The 14,981-nt window shown below is 49.4% G+C and overlaps 1 protein-coding gene across 2 annotated transcripts in view; it reads right to left on the reverse strand.

The window, feature by feature from the left end:
• Positions 1-14,981, reverse strand: part of GSG1L (GSG1 like) — a 251,723-nt gene that overhangs the window by 160,742 nt on the left and 76,000 nt on the right. For both annotated transcript variants that reach the window (XM_061401496.1, XM_061401495.1), the window contains exon 2: positions 3,697-3,744. In XM_061401496.1, the coding sequence (XP_061257480.1) occupies positions 3,697-3,744 (48 nt within the window). The remainder of the gene's footprint in view (positions 1-3,696; positions 3,745-14,981) is intronic.

Below are 14,981 nucleotides of genomic sequence, written 5' to 3' on the forward strand. Positions count from 1 at the left end.
ACATGGTGAGGACTCAGTGAGCACACAGAGGGTCAAGGAGCATTATGTTCCTGCAGGTGCCCCTGGGAGGGGCCAGGAGGCTTGGGAACTGCCCACCAAGCTACCACAACCAAACCCCTCTGGCCCCGAGGGAGACCTTAAGTGCTTGAGAGGCAGCAAGTCCATGAAAATTGGTCTGCAAAACCAGCCCACTCAGCCTCCTTATAAACACTTTAATATACACAGATGGAAGGTCTTCTGCATGGCCGCCAAGCCCTGAAAGTAAAATCACAAGGCTAGTAAACACAAAGAAACAACTTCTCTGGGGCCCTGGGTCCTCATAAAAGAAGCAGAAATAAAGCTCTGATGCCCCCAGCAGGAGGCAAGAGAAACCCACCTGCTGCTGTGCATGCACACACATGCCCATGCACACACATCCACACACTCCTTTGTGCACACACACACCTGCCTCCCTGCCCACACTCACCCACCAGTGTGCACGCAGGCACACACATAAGACACATGTGCACAGTCTCACGGGAGCACCTGCTTATGGCTGCACACCCTCACCCTCAACCAGACACGCACACACATTTACATGTGCACACAAGGAGAAGACTCTTGAGAGTCCCTTGGACTGCGAGGAGATCCAACCAGTCAATCCTAAAGGAAATCAACCCTGAATATTCATTGGAAGGACTGATACTGAAGCTGAAGCTCCAATACTTTGGCCACCTGATGCAAAGAGCCGACTCATTGGAAAAGACCCTGATGCTGGGAAAGATTGAAGGCAGGAGGATAAGGGGGAAACTGAGGATGAGACGGTTGGATGGCATCACCGACTCAATGGACATGCATTTGAGCAAGCTCCAGGAGATGGTGAAGGACAAGGAAGCCTGGCGTGCTGCAGCCCGTGGGACCGCAAAGAGTCAGACATGATTAAACAACTGAGCACCAGTACACGGGTCATGCTTCCTGGAAGTCAGATCTGGAGCAGAGGTGACCCAGAAACTCCAAGGCCTTGGGGATTACGGGATGGGCATCACAGAGGTTGCCTAAAGGTATCGACTTCTAAGATGCAGTACAAGAGTGGGGTGTAGAACATTCACTCTACCCCTTGTGACACGATCCCCAACCTTTTTGGCACCAGGGACTGATTTCGTGGAAGACAATTTTTCTACAGACCAAGGGTCACGGGGAGGGATATTTCTGAATAATTCAAGTGCATTACATTTATTATGCCGATGCTGATCTAACAGGAGGCGGAGCTCAGGCAGTAATGAGAGCGATGCGGAGCAGTTATAAATACAGATGAAACTTTGCTCACTTACCTGCCACTCACCTCCTGCTGTGACCCAGTCCCTAATCACAGACCAGCACCCATCCATGGCCCAGGGGGTGGGGACCCCTGCCTTATGAGATGTGAGATGTGAGTGGCTTAATGTCTCTAAGCCTCCGTTTCCTCATCTTTCAAGTTGGGTGAGAAAGTCAGCTCCTTCTTCACAAGGTTGTGGGGAGATTTCCAAGTTAATACATTCAACGTGCATGGCCCAGTGCCCAGCACATGGTATCCAAACAATCAAATATCAGTCATTTATTGGCAGCTGTATTCATAGTATTTTCTGGAGATCTCAGTTTGAGAGGTACAATCTGAGTTGCTCAGCCCTGGCCGTATGCACGTGTCGACTTTTAAGATGCAGTACAAGGGCCAGGTATGGAGTGTGGGAGGGAAGCAAAGGAAACAGAGGTGGCAGTCGCCACGGCCACAAGTTTGCTCAGCAGGGGAGCCCAGCCTCTTCTTGGGCCTGAGGGCACTTCAGGCCTCCTGTCACAGGCCCCTCAGTCTCACGAGCTGTCACCTGGCCAGAGCTCTCCAAGGGGACAGTGTGTGCAAGATAGGAATGTCATCAGCCTCAATGGCACACACCCCCTGCCTACGCCGTCTCTGCCAACACCTTGGAGGGGTTACAGTCCCAGTTCACCAGGCTCTTAAACCTCCTAACACTGCAAAGAAATCCCAAATTCAGCCCTACCAGCAGGGGGTGTGGGTGGCCACATGTCCTGGACTTAATTTCCCCTGACCCATGCTTGCCAAGGGCTTCCCTGGCAGCTCAGTGGTAAAGAATCCTCCTGCAATGCAGGAGACATGGGTTGAATCCCTGGGTAAGGAAGATCCCCTGGAGGACGAAATGGCAACCCACTCCAATACTTTTGCCTGGGAAATCCCATGGGCGGAGGAGCCTGGCAGGCTCTAATCCATGGGGTCGCAAAAGAGTCAGACATGACTTAGTGACTGAACAATGACAGTGCCTACCAAGGCCCCCCATATTTGTATAAGATGTATACAAATATAGGACTCCAATATATAGGACTGAACTCTTGCCTGTTTCCCGATCCCAACTCCCAGGACCAGAGCCCTCTCCTAATCTCCAGGCTGTTTAAAGGGACCTGCACACCTGTTCTCTCTTGGCAGGGGTTCTCCTTGGTGGTGGGGCATAGGCAGGAGGGGAAGCAGCTTGCCCCATGTTCTTGTGACAGCACAGTCTCCAGTATCCATTCTCCTGCTCCCCCACAATGATAGAACCCCTGACTTTTAGCTGAGCCCACGGTTGCTGATTAAGACCTCATTTCCCTGACTCCTTTGCAGCTCTAATCAAGTTCTGGCAAAGAGAAAATGAGCCCATGTCATGGGCCAACTTCTGGGAACCCAGTTGACATGCAAGATTTGCCCGTTCTTTCTTGCCCTTCCTCTATCCTGTTGCCTGGAGTACAGATGTGACAGGTGGAGCTCTAACCGCCCTCTTAGACCAAGAGGGCAAAGGATGATGGAGAGGGCCCTCAAGTGCTGGGATCCTGAGGACTGTATGGAGCATATCCACTCTGGATTTCAAACCTTTATAAAAGCTATAAACACATTTCTCCACTGAAGCCAGTTATTTGGGGTCACCTGGTGGCTTGGTTAAGAATCTGCCTGCAATGCAGGAGACCCGAGTTTGATCCCTGGATCAGGAAAGTTCTCCTGGAGAAGAGAATGTCTACCCACTCCAGTAGTCTTGCCTGGAGAATCCCATGGACAGAGGAGCCTGGTGGGCTCAGTCCATGGGGTCACAAAGAGTTGGAAACAACTGAGTGACTAACACTTACTTACACTTTACTCCCAACTAAACGTAATCCTGACTATTCTGCCTCTTATATATGCTGCAGCCCACTCCCAGTCATCCTATCTGAGTGTCACTGGGCTCAGAATCTGATATCTGGCCCTGAACACCAATGGCTCCTCTTTGAAAGGAAGTGTCCAATCAGGCTGGACCTCCCCACACCTGTGAGAGGACAGAAACAGAACATCTGGCTTCCCTCCCTCCCAAGAACAAACCCTACACTGGGAGGCAATGCCCCCAGCACTGTCTTGCCTGACCCCAAATTCCACACACCCATTCTACCTCCGCCAAAGTCCCAGCAAGCTGTAGAAGTAATAGAAGTGGAAGGATTCTCAGGACCACACACCTACTGTGGGTAGGGAGAGTGGCAGGGGGCAAGATGAGGACCCCCCACCTGCCTCTCCCACTGCTCTGACTGCTTAAGGAACTCAGAGCTTCGCAACAGGATCCTGGCCCCCTGGGGCGCCACCACCCAGGGGTGCTCATGGACAGGCTCTCCCAGGGCTTCGGGAAGTGTCCCAGAGGGCGAGGCTCACATGCCTGAGCTGGGCACACCTACCTTTCTCTGAAGCCGGGGCCAGGTCAATGAAGCTGCGGCATTTTTCACCTTTGGGGGGAGAAAGAAAAGAAAGGTTTTCAGAATATGAGAGGAAGTGAGAGCTTCGGGCTTTCACCTCTCCCCCTTCCAGGAGCCCCAGACTGAGCCGCCACCCAAGCATGTCTAACCCGAGCAGCCTCTTTCTCTAACCTTAATTCCCAGAAAGCTAACGCCATGATTAATGTGGATGGCAAAGATGCAAACTCAATGGACAACCCCCGCTGTGATGCCACCTCCTGTCACCTCCCAGCGCAATCCATCCAGCCTTATCGCTCACACCTCCTCAAAGCCCTGTGGCCCTTTCCTCGGCCTCCACCCATCCAGGCTCAGCAGGACGAGGGCAGAAGCCATCACTGGGCTCCCTGGGCCTCTGCCTGATCCACTCTCCACACTGCAGCTGGAGGGTATTTTCACACCATACATTATGTCACAGGCACACACGCAAGAACACACACTCCTGCTCAAAATATCATCCCAAAATCAAGCCCAGATTCCTTTACATGGACTCAGGACTGGCCTCCATCGGCCTCTCCATCCACACTCCATCCCTGTCTCCTCCCCTCCCAGGGTTCCTTGGTGGCTCAGATGGTTAAGAATCTGCTTGCAATGTAGGAGACCTGGGTTCGATCCCTGGGTCAGGAAAGATCCCCTGGAGAAGAGAATGGCAACCTACTCCAGTATTATTGCCTGGAGAATTCCATGGACAGAGGAGCCTGGCAGGCCACAGTCCATGGGTCACAAAGAGTCAGACAGAACTGAGTGACTAACACTTTAAGAATGCATGGATTTTGAATGCATCACCTTAAACTTTCTTTGTTATATTTTTCCTCTCAAAGAAAATTTTCCCTAGAGAGGGAAGATTTTTACCGTCAAATTCATATGAGCAGCAAGGGCCCCATTAAGACTTTGTGGACCCTAGGCTCTTTCGCCTTTGGGGTCTCTTCCTCAACAAAAAATTAAATTAGAAATTATATTTTAACAAGTGCATTGGTTAAAGATTAATACATTAACATTATTTCTGGTTTGCCAAAAAGTTTGTTCAGGTTTTTCCATAATACCTTACGGAAACACTGGAATCAACTTTTTACCCAACTCAGTGTATTGAAATTTTTCTCTTTTTCTTTGATTCTAAAAGAAATTAAAATATTTTTATAGACTTTTGTTCTGACTTTGTACCTTGAAATCTTGCTGAATTCATTTATTCTAGTAGATTTTAGTGGATTATTATAATGTACTATATACAAGAATGCATATATACTATATACAATTCCATGGACAGAGGAGTTTGGCAGGCTACAGTCCATGAGGTCACAAAGAATCGGACATGGCGGAGCATACACATGTCGATATTCCTTTCATAGATACTCTTTATCAACTGGCAGAGCTCTCTTCTATTCCTAGTTTGTTGAGTAGTTTTATTGTAAAAGTATGTTTGCTTTCTCTTTAATCCTTTACAGCCTGTAATGTAGTTCTGAGAATCCCTATTTTAGAGACAAGCAAACTGAGGCTCTGAACTTTCAGTGACTTGCTCAAGACCACATAGGCAGTAAGTGACACATTCAACCCAGGTCCATAGGCTCCAAACTCCATGCCCTGAAGTTTTTCCAGCTATCTATTCCCATTTGCAGAGCTTCAGGGTCCTGAAAGCAACTCTCTGAGAACATACCTCCACATACATGGGGAAAATCCTCTAGGGGCCTAAATAAAATGACTCTCACGCTTCCATTTCCAACCACGTGGACAAGACCAAACTGAAGATGTTTGAGCAGAGATGGTCAAAATTGGCCCACACTGCCTGTGCAGGGCAAAGCTGAGGTTTAAGGACAAATAATAGTGATGACATAAGAAAGCCTGGATATATCAATGGTCAACAAGTCTAATGACAAAAACCCGAACTCGGAAGAGATTTTTTTGGGCTCTAAACCCTTAGTTCCATGATAAAAGTTAGCTAACCATTTGTGAGAAAGGTATAAAACTAACATATTGGCTAATTGCTTTTAGAAGTAGTTCTAAAAATGTTAATGCTTTTTACAATCATTATTAAGTCTATATGTGGAACAAGGGATTTCATTTGGGTATAAAACTGAAGACAAGTGCGCTTATCTGTTTGCACGGAGGCTTGTCAATTAGATCATGGAGCTGTGGCCTGTGACCGCCACCTGAGGGCAGCATACCTTCCTTGAACCACAGAAGCAGAAAGCTGGTGATGATGGTGGTTTAGCTGCTCAGTTGTGTTTGACTCTTGCAACTCCACAGACTGCAGCCCAGCAGACTCCTCTGTCCATGGGATCTTGTTTCAGAGCACAGGTTCCAGGACACACAGGCTTCAGTTGTGGCTGAATCTCCCGAGGCATGGTCTTCCTAGACCAGGGATTGAACCAGGCAAGATATACTGGAGTGGGTTGCCATCTTCCTCTCCAGGGGATCTTCCCAACCAAGGGGTGAAAATCAGGTCTCCTGCATTGCAGTGCAGTTTGGTTCAGTTGAGTCACTCAGGCATGTCCAACTCTTTGCAACTCCATGGACTGCAGCACACCAGGCCTCCCTGTCCATCACCAACTCCCGGAGCTTGCTCAAACTCATGTCCATCGAGTCGATGATACCATCCAACCATCTCATCCTCTGTCGTCCCCTTCACCTCCTGCTGTCAATCTTTCCCAGCATCAGGGTCTTTTCCAATGAGTCAGTTCTTCCCATCAGGTGGCCAAAGTATTATAGTTTCAGCTTCAGCATCAGTCCCTCCATGAATGAAAATTCAGGACTGATTTCCTTTAGGATTGGCTGATTTGATCTCCTTGCAGTCCAAGGGACTCTCAAGAGTCTTTTCCAATACCACAGTTCAAAAGCATCAATTCTTCAGCACTCAGCTTTCTTTATAGTCCAACTCTCACATCCATACATGACTACTGGAAAAACCATAGCTTTGACTAGACGGACCTTTGTTGGCAAACTAATGTCTCTGCTTTTTAATAAGCTGTCTAGGTTGATCATAGCTTTTCTTCCAAGGAGCAAGTGTCTTTTAATTTCATGGCTGCAGTCACTATCTGCAGTGATTTTGGAGCCCAAGAAAATGAAGTCTGTCACTGTTTCCATTGTTTCCCCATCTATTTGCCATGAGATAAGGGGACTGGATGCCATGATCTTAGTTTTTTGAATGTTGAGTTTTAAGCCAGCTTTTTCAGTCTCCTCTTTCACTTTCATCAAGAGGCTCTTTAGTTCTTCTTCACTTTCTGCCATAAAGGTGGCATCATCTGCGTATCTGAGGTTATTGGTATTTCTCCCAGCAATCTTGATTCCAGCTTGTGCTTCATCCAGCCCAGCATTTCACATGCATTGTAGACAGAATCTTTATCAGTTGAGCCACCAGGGAAGCCAGGAAGGATCCTAAAGGTCACCCAGCGTAAGTGGTTCTCAGCCCTGGGAAGCCCACCCACAGACATTCTGATTTAGTTGGTCACCAGGAGGCCTAAACATCAGTGGGTTTTTAAAGCCCCCAGGTGATTCTAGTCAGACAACCAGGGTAAGATTCACACTCTAATCTGATCGGTAAAAACATCTATTTTTGAAGCTTCCCTGGTGGTCCAGTGGTTAAGAATCTGCCTGCTAATGCAGGGAACATTGGTTCAATCCCTAATCTAGGAAGACCCCACATGCCTCGGGGAAATTAAGCCACAAATGAAGCCTATGCATCCTGGAGCCTGTGCTCCAAAACAAGAGAAGCCACAGCAATGAGAAGCCCGCGCACCACACGGAAGAAAAGCCCCCGCTCGCCACAGCTAGAGAAAGCCAGCACACGTTAACAAAGACCCAGCGCAGCCAAAAATAAACATATTTATTTTATATATATTTTTTAAATACATATATCTTATTTTAAATATATATTTTTAAATAAAAATCTCGATTTTCAGCATTAGGAAAGCAATAGTAAGTCATTTTAGTGGTGGTCGGTGCTATCGCACTGGACACTCCTTCAAGCAGCAGTGTTTATGGGGCAGGAGAGCAGGGGGGCCAAGGCCTGAGCGCTGGAATCAGTAGGGCTGGGCCCAAATCCTGACTCCATCACTTCCTGTCACATGAGTGCCCATTCTGGACCTTGAGTTCCTAGTCTGTAGAACAGGCACAGACCTGTAGGGGTGTTAGAAAGATTCAACATGGGCAAAGAACTTAGGACGCCTAGAACAGAGTGAGAGCTTAGGGACTTCCCTGGTGGCCCAGTGGCTAAGACTCCACGCTCCCAATGCAGGGGGCCCGGGTTCGATCCCTGGTCAGGGAAATAGATCCCACATGCTGTAACCAAGAGTTTGCATGCTGCAACTAAAAAGATGCTACGTGCTGCAACTAAAGATTCCACGTGACGCAACTAAGACCTGGCACAGCCAAACAAACACATAAATGCAATATTTTTTTTAAGAAAAAGAGTAGGAGCTTAGGAGATGGTGACTGTCATCATTGTCGCCTTCCACACAGGGGTCAGAGAAGACATGGGACTTCGTGAGAGGAAAGACAAGACTGACCTGTGGCCCACCACCACGGAGTTGGTGGCACGTGGCCATGGAGCCAGACCTGCCTGGGTTCCAGCCTGGCTCCATCCCTTACTAGACGTGCAACATCAACACAAACCTTTTGGTGCCTCAGTTTCCCTATCTAGAAAAATGACGATCACGAATGCTAGTGTTTCCATAGTGCTTATTACAGGGTGGATCCGTAGGGGTCAGTGCCAACAGCAGGTGGCAAGGCAAGGGCCACTCAGCAGCCAGGAGTCCAGCCGAGTGGTATTTTCAGGGATAAAGGGGTTCCCCTATGGCCCCACGCCTTCCACTGTTCCCCTCAAACCCCTGGACACTGCCTGCTAGCTGCCTCATTTGTGCCCCCTTGAAGATGCCCTTTGGCCCGTCACTCCCTCTGCCTCTGAGCCCCTCTGACCTCCTTCTCCCAGAAGACCAGAGGTTCTCCCAAAAGTCCTGAAAACTTCACATCACCGCAGGGCTGGGAGGGAACCTCCATTATATGAAGTCTGAATTTCCTACTATCCCAGAGAATGGATATTCAGTCCCATGAAGACCAGAGAAATAAACTCATGGGAAGCACTTCGCCTGTAAGAAGTGACTCAGACCCACCATAGCCTCAAAGGGAAACATCCTGCACGAGGATCTTCATCCTTGTCTCTCGCTCCAAGGTCCGTGGTCAACGGATAGGACTTGGCACCCAGCCCCAACGCAAGGGTAGCCAATTCATGAGCTCTCAATACCCAGGAATGACTGGGGAAGCCTGTGTGGACTGGGTAACCTAGAGGGTGTATGCTCTGTCTAAAGGAATATGAATTAACATCCTGGCCATCTGGACCGGTCAGGGTCCCGGCAGGAAATAGATGGCACCCTGGAAGGGGCTCGCCGCAGACTGCTGAGCGAAGGGTCTATTCACAGACGTGGGGACAGGGGTGAGGGGCCAGCAACAGCGGGGAGCCCTCAGCTCCAGCCTGAAGGGGCTGGGGAGGGAAAGGAGGCTGAGAGAGGTGAAGCCACAGAGAGGACATGCCCCTTGGAGTTCAGCCGTGCCGAAACAGGTATCAGAACCAGAAACTCTGGGGTAGGACCTGAGAAGCTGCGTCTCTGACAAATTCCCAGGGCCTAGCTGATGCTGCTGATCTGGGGACCACACAGTCCTTAGAGGAATGTGGTCACTGTCAAACTTCAACAGGGTGAGAACTAGACAAGGTAGGAGGACCACCCCAACTTTTTAAAAAATGGATTTATTTTCATTTTTTTGGCCGCACTGGCTCTTCACTGCTCCACTCAGGCTTTCTCTAGCTGTGGTGAGCAGGGGCTACTCTTCGATACGGTGCACGGGCTTCTCCTTGCGGTGGCTTCTCCGGCTGCGGAGGACGGGCTCTAGAGCGAGTGGGCTCTGGCAGTTGTGGCGCACGGGTTTTGTTGCCTTGCGGCATGTGGGATCTTCCCGGCCCAGCGATCAAACTCGTGTCCCCTGCACTGGCAGGCAGGTTCTGGACCACCAGGGAAGTCTCAACCCAAGCTTTCTCCCCCTTCTGCCCTCTGATTTCCTGCTGATGCCTCCCACTGGCTGGAACCCAAGAGAAAGCAGAGGATGCAGGAGTCTGCACACTGCACCTGAGTAGGGCAGTCTCTCATGGCACAGGGGGCAGAGGACAGATGTGGAGGGGTGAACAGCCAACAACCCGTATGCCACCCTACCCACGGTGGCCCTCACCCCTCCTTAGCCATCACCCTCATCCCCTCACCCTGCATGCTTCTCTCTTTCATAACCTTACCACAATCTCCATCTAAAATGATCTTGTGTATGCATGTGGTCATGTGTTTATCATCTGGGTCCTCTACGGGATGCATGTGGACTTTTCCTCTACATGGGTTATATATACACATAGATATGCCTGGGCTGTGGGCTTGACCACATTCTGGACCATTCTGGAAACAATTCAACAGTGCAGATGAAACCACTCCCTCTCTCTGTCTCTCTCTCTGTCTCTCTCTCTGTCTCTCTCGCAATCCTAGGAATCCAATCACAACCAGCAGTGATACTTGAGGATGTTGGGATTAATTTTGAGCCCTAAAAATATTCTTCTCTTTGGTTCCCAATACCCATGTTTGATATTCATGCAATTATACTCAGTGAACATTCATTGAGCACCTACTATGTGTCAGGCACCACTCAAGGTGCTGGGGACGCAGCAGTGAACCAGAAGGCAAGTGCCCGCCCTCATGGAGCCACTGATCTAATGTTAAAGTGTATGTATCAAGTGCTCAGAATCCTTGCACCAAAAGAGGACATTTCCCAGCTCATGTGAACAGTATTCAGACGCATATACTCAAACAAAACTAAGTCAGAAGGATACATGCACTCCTATGTTCATAGCAGCAATATTCACAATAGCCAAGGCATGGAGGCAACCTAGATGTCAGTCAACTGATGAATGGATAAAGATGTGTTGCATATATACAATGGATGCCATTCAGCCATAAAAAAGAAGGCAATAATGCCATTTGCAGCACCATGGATGCAACCAGAGGCTATCATACTATGTGAAGTAAGTAAAAAAGAAAGATGAGTACCATAGATCACTTATACATGGAGTCTAAAATATGACACAAATTAACCTATCTGTGAAACAGAAATAGACTCATGGACATAAAGAACAAACTGGCAGGTCTCAGGGGCAGGGGGGTGGGGGAGGGATGGAGCGGGAGGTTGGGGTTAGCAGATGTAAGCTCTTATACGTAGAATGGATAAACAGCAAGGTTCCACTGTACACCACAGACAACCATATTCAACATCCTGTGATAAACCATAATGGAAAAGAATATAAAAAGAATCTACATATGTGTGTGTATAACTAAATCACCTTGCAGTACAGCAGAAATTAATACAACATTGTAAATCAACTATATGAAAATTAAAATTAGTAAATAAACACTGCCCAGATAGCATCTCTGAGACAAGTGGAAGCTCCGTGACCACGCGTCTCATTTGCTGCTGTGTCCTCACAGGCTGTACAGTAACAGGTGCTTGGGACGTGACATGGTGATGGAATGAGTAAACGAAGAGCATTTCACAAATGGCCTTTGCCAAGGATGACACCATATGGGGGCGGCTCTACAGAACCCTACAGATGTGGCCATCACACCTGCAGGTCAAGGTGAGACCAGAAACTGAGCTCTAGAGCATCTCGGGGCCCGCCTGAGAGGAGAGAGGCAATCAGAGAGGCATTCCAGCCTCACAGCCGCCAAGACGCAGAGGGCTTGGAGCCCGGAGATCAGCCTGGAGGTGATATTTTTCATGGCCACCTTTCACCTCCTTTTCTGCTGCTTGTTGCCTGGTGGTTCAGATATATAACCTCCCTTTTCCCACCTCTCAATCTCAACATCTTCTCTCCCTCCATTTCCCCATATTTGACCCATCCCTAGCCTTCAAGTTCGCCAGCTCCCCCACCACAAATCAAGTATTATCCACCAACCACCTGCCCCACCCTGAAGGGATGTCTCCCTGAATTTCCAGTGTTTCACCTCCCAAGACACTGTCCCCTTCTATTTCCGGCACAGCTTGGCCCCTGTGGCACTGTAAATAGCAGATCTATCCACCACCAGGTAGAAGCTAGAGGATCCAGTGACCCAAGAAGAGTCCAGAGCAAGCAGCATGCTAAGAACCTGGTACACATCACCACTGTATGAAGTCAGTATTCATCCCCACTTTACAGATGAGGAAACTGAGGCTCACACAAGCAAAGTGACCTACCCAAGGTTACACAGCCAGGGAGCAGGAGAACTGCAAGCTGGACCCAGGTCTGCATCTTTCCAAAGTGCTTTCCATCATGAAGGAGACTGACTTGTACAGAGGAGGGGGGACCAAGGGCATTCCACAGCCAGACTAGCTTGTTTGGACTCCAGCGATTCAACACTGTCTCTGAAATACACTTTTTAACCATTATAATATGGGGAGTTCCTATCCTTTGCAAAAGCAGAGAGGCTAGTATGAGAGTCCCATGTCCCCATCCCAGCTTTAAAATTGTTGCTCCATGGTCAGTCATTTTTTTCTCTCTGCACCCACCACCCCCACCTCTAGTGGAGCTGCTGTTGTTGTTCAATCAGTAAGTCGTGTCCAACTCTGGGCAACCCCATGAACTGCAGCATGCCAGGCCTCCCTGTCCTTCACTATGTTCTGGAGTTTGCTCAAACTCAAGTCCATTGAGTTGATGATGCCACTCAACCATCACATCCTCTGTCATCCCCTTCTCCTCCTGCTCTCAATCTTTCCCACCACCAGGGTCTTTTCAGAGTTGGCTCTTCACATCAGGTGGCCGAAGTATTGGAGTTTCAGCTTCAGCCTCAGTCCTTCCAATGAATATTGAGGGTTGATTTCCTTTAGGATTGACTGGCTTGATCTCCTTGCTGTCCAAGGGACTCTCAAGAGTCTTCTCCAGCACCACAATTCAAAAGCATCAATTCTTTGGCACTCAGCCTTCTTTATGGTCCAACTCTCACAGCTGTACTTGACTACTAGTGGGGTTATCTTGAAACAAATCTTAAAGGTTTGTATCTAAATGTCTCTGAAAGGTTTGCTTCCTTGCTCAGAAAAGACAAATGGAAAGTCATTTCTTCTTAAACCCTGTGGCGTCACCCTACTGGGGCTGTTGACTTTTAGCGTTACAGGAATAAAACACGCAACCCAAGAGGTCCTGACCTGCTCTGGCTGTTGACTCCTTCTGACCCACTGTCTGGGACCTGGCTGAGCTAAGGGTGAGGGCGGCTCAGAAATTGCCCTCAACACAACATCTTCAGTGTGTCAGCTGGTGCTCTGATCCTGCCACCAAGGGGAGCGCCTGGCACAGGTTCTCAGCAGAAACAGTAGAAATGAGGCTTCCAAGAATTCACCCCAGAGACTATCGGTGGGTCAGAGCCACCTCCTCTCTGACTCACCACGCACGCATGATTCCAGGACTCTTACCCCAGGGTCCCTCCTCCAGGTCTGATCTTCTTGAGAAAGAAGCTCATGGTGAAGGCGGCCAGGGGAGGTGGGTGCCCTGGGCACCCGTGGGGGCCAGGCAGGCTGTGCTCCCCAGTGAAAAGCCTGCACTCTGACTTCACAGGAGTTCAAAACCCAGCTCTGCCACCTGCCAGCTGTGGGAACTCTGGGGGAACAATGGTTTTCATTTATTTGGTTGGGTTTTTTGACCAGGAAAAGGGTGATGGTTTCAGCCTCATGGTGTTGCTAAAGGGCTAAACGAGGTAACAGGTATAAAACAAGATGTCTTCAGTTAGGATTTAAATCAGGCAACACCTGCGAGGGATCAGCCTGAGGCATCGACACCCACATCCCCCTGTCATTCATCACAGCTCCCAGGGCGCCCTCCTAGAAAGGTGAACGGAGGTGTCGGGGTTCCAAAGCCATAAGACGTGAGTTCAAATCCCTCCTCTGCCTCTTCCTGGCCCCGTGACCTCAGGAAGTGGCTTCACTGGTCTGAGCCTTTGCCTCAGCTGCCAGATGAAAGTCCTTTGGGATCTGCCCTCTAGGCTTGCCAAAAAGGATGAAAACAGAAGGGAGTGTGAGATGCCTGCCCCGTGCTTGGCTCCATAAATAAGCGCTATTTTTGATTCGGTCCCTGGATCCCAAGTTAGAGTCACACAGTGCTCCTCCGAAGGAAAGAGCCTGGACGTCTTCCCAAGCCAGAAGCAGGAGGCTGTAATGGTGCCGTCTCAGCCTGAGCAGGTGGGGGGAGCCTGGCTGGGCCACGAGCACAATCCAGGGAGGTGGTAAGAGGCAGATGCCCAAGGCTGGCAGAAGGCATGAGGAGCCTTGAGGGTCAGCCAAGTCACCCTTGGCATGAACACACAGGCACCAGATCTGCTTGGCAGCAGGAAGATGAGCAGCAAGAGGAAGGGGCGCTGGGGGCGGTCCCAGAGTCCTTGGCTGGGTCCCCAGATCCTGGTCTGAGGATCGTGACTTAATTCCATGTTCCATCTGATGGTGAAGGCGAGGTTTCAGGGACTTGCAGGGTAGGTAGAGGGCATCTGGAGGGAGCCCCATGGGTGAGGGGCCAGGTTCAATCTGCTTTACAAACTACCACCCCCATTGTACAGATGAAGAAACTGAGGCACAGACAGACTGAGTAACTTGTCTAAGGTTACACAGCGGAAGGTGGAGCCAGGATTCAAATGGAGATAGCCCATCACAGATCCTTTGAATTTAGCCACTTCTCTGGGCTGCCCCTAGGAGAATAAGCTGGTTCTAGAAAAATCTATTCTTTGTGAGGGAAGTCTCAGATCCCCTCCGAAAGGACTCCAGGAAAAAATCAGCATCCATCAAGATGCGGCTGCATTTCAAGAAGTCAGGCCAGATGCCCAAACATGGCTGGTTCTGAGTTTACCTCTGGTTCTGAGACCCAGATTCCATGGAGCCCAACCTCTGGGCGGGCACTTGGCTAGTTGTCTGTATAGCAGGAGTCTTTGACTCGCTGGGAGAGCAGAGGAAAACAGTCCTGGACCCCCAACAAATGTGGCCGAAGAGAAACTATTTTAACTGTTTGGCAAGGGTGAAAATTCACACACCTTCGCTGGGCTGGATTCAAGGCATTCAGCACCAGGAGCAGAAAGTAAAGAAACATGCCAGCAGACCCGAAGTGAAGCTTCTCCTCTCGCTCTCCACACTGGCAGCAGAGCCTTGGCAAGCCCTTCCTTGGAATTCTCTGGAGGCCTCTGCCAGTTCAACTGACAGGGCAG

The sequence above is a fragment of the Bos javanicus genome, chromosome 25 (genome assembly GCF_032452875.1).
Source record: "Bos javanicus breed banteng chromosome 25, ARS-OSU_banteng_1.0, whole genome shotgun sequence".
Taxonomy (NCBI): domain Eukaryota; kingdom Metazoa; phylum Chordata; class Mammalia; order Artiodactyla; family Bovidae; genus Bos; species Bos javanicus.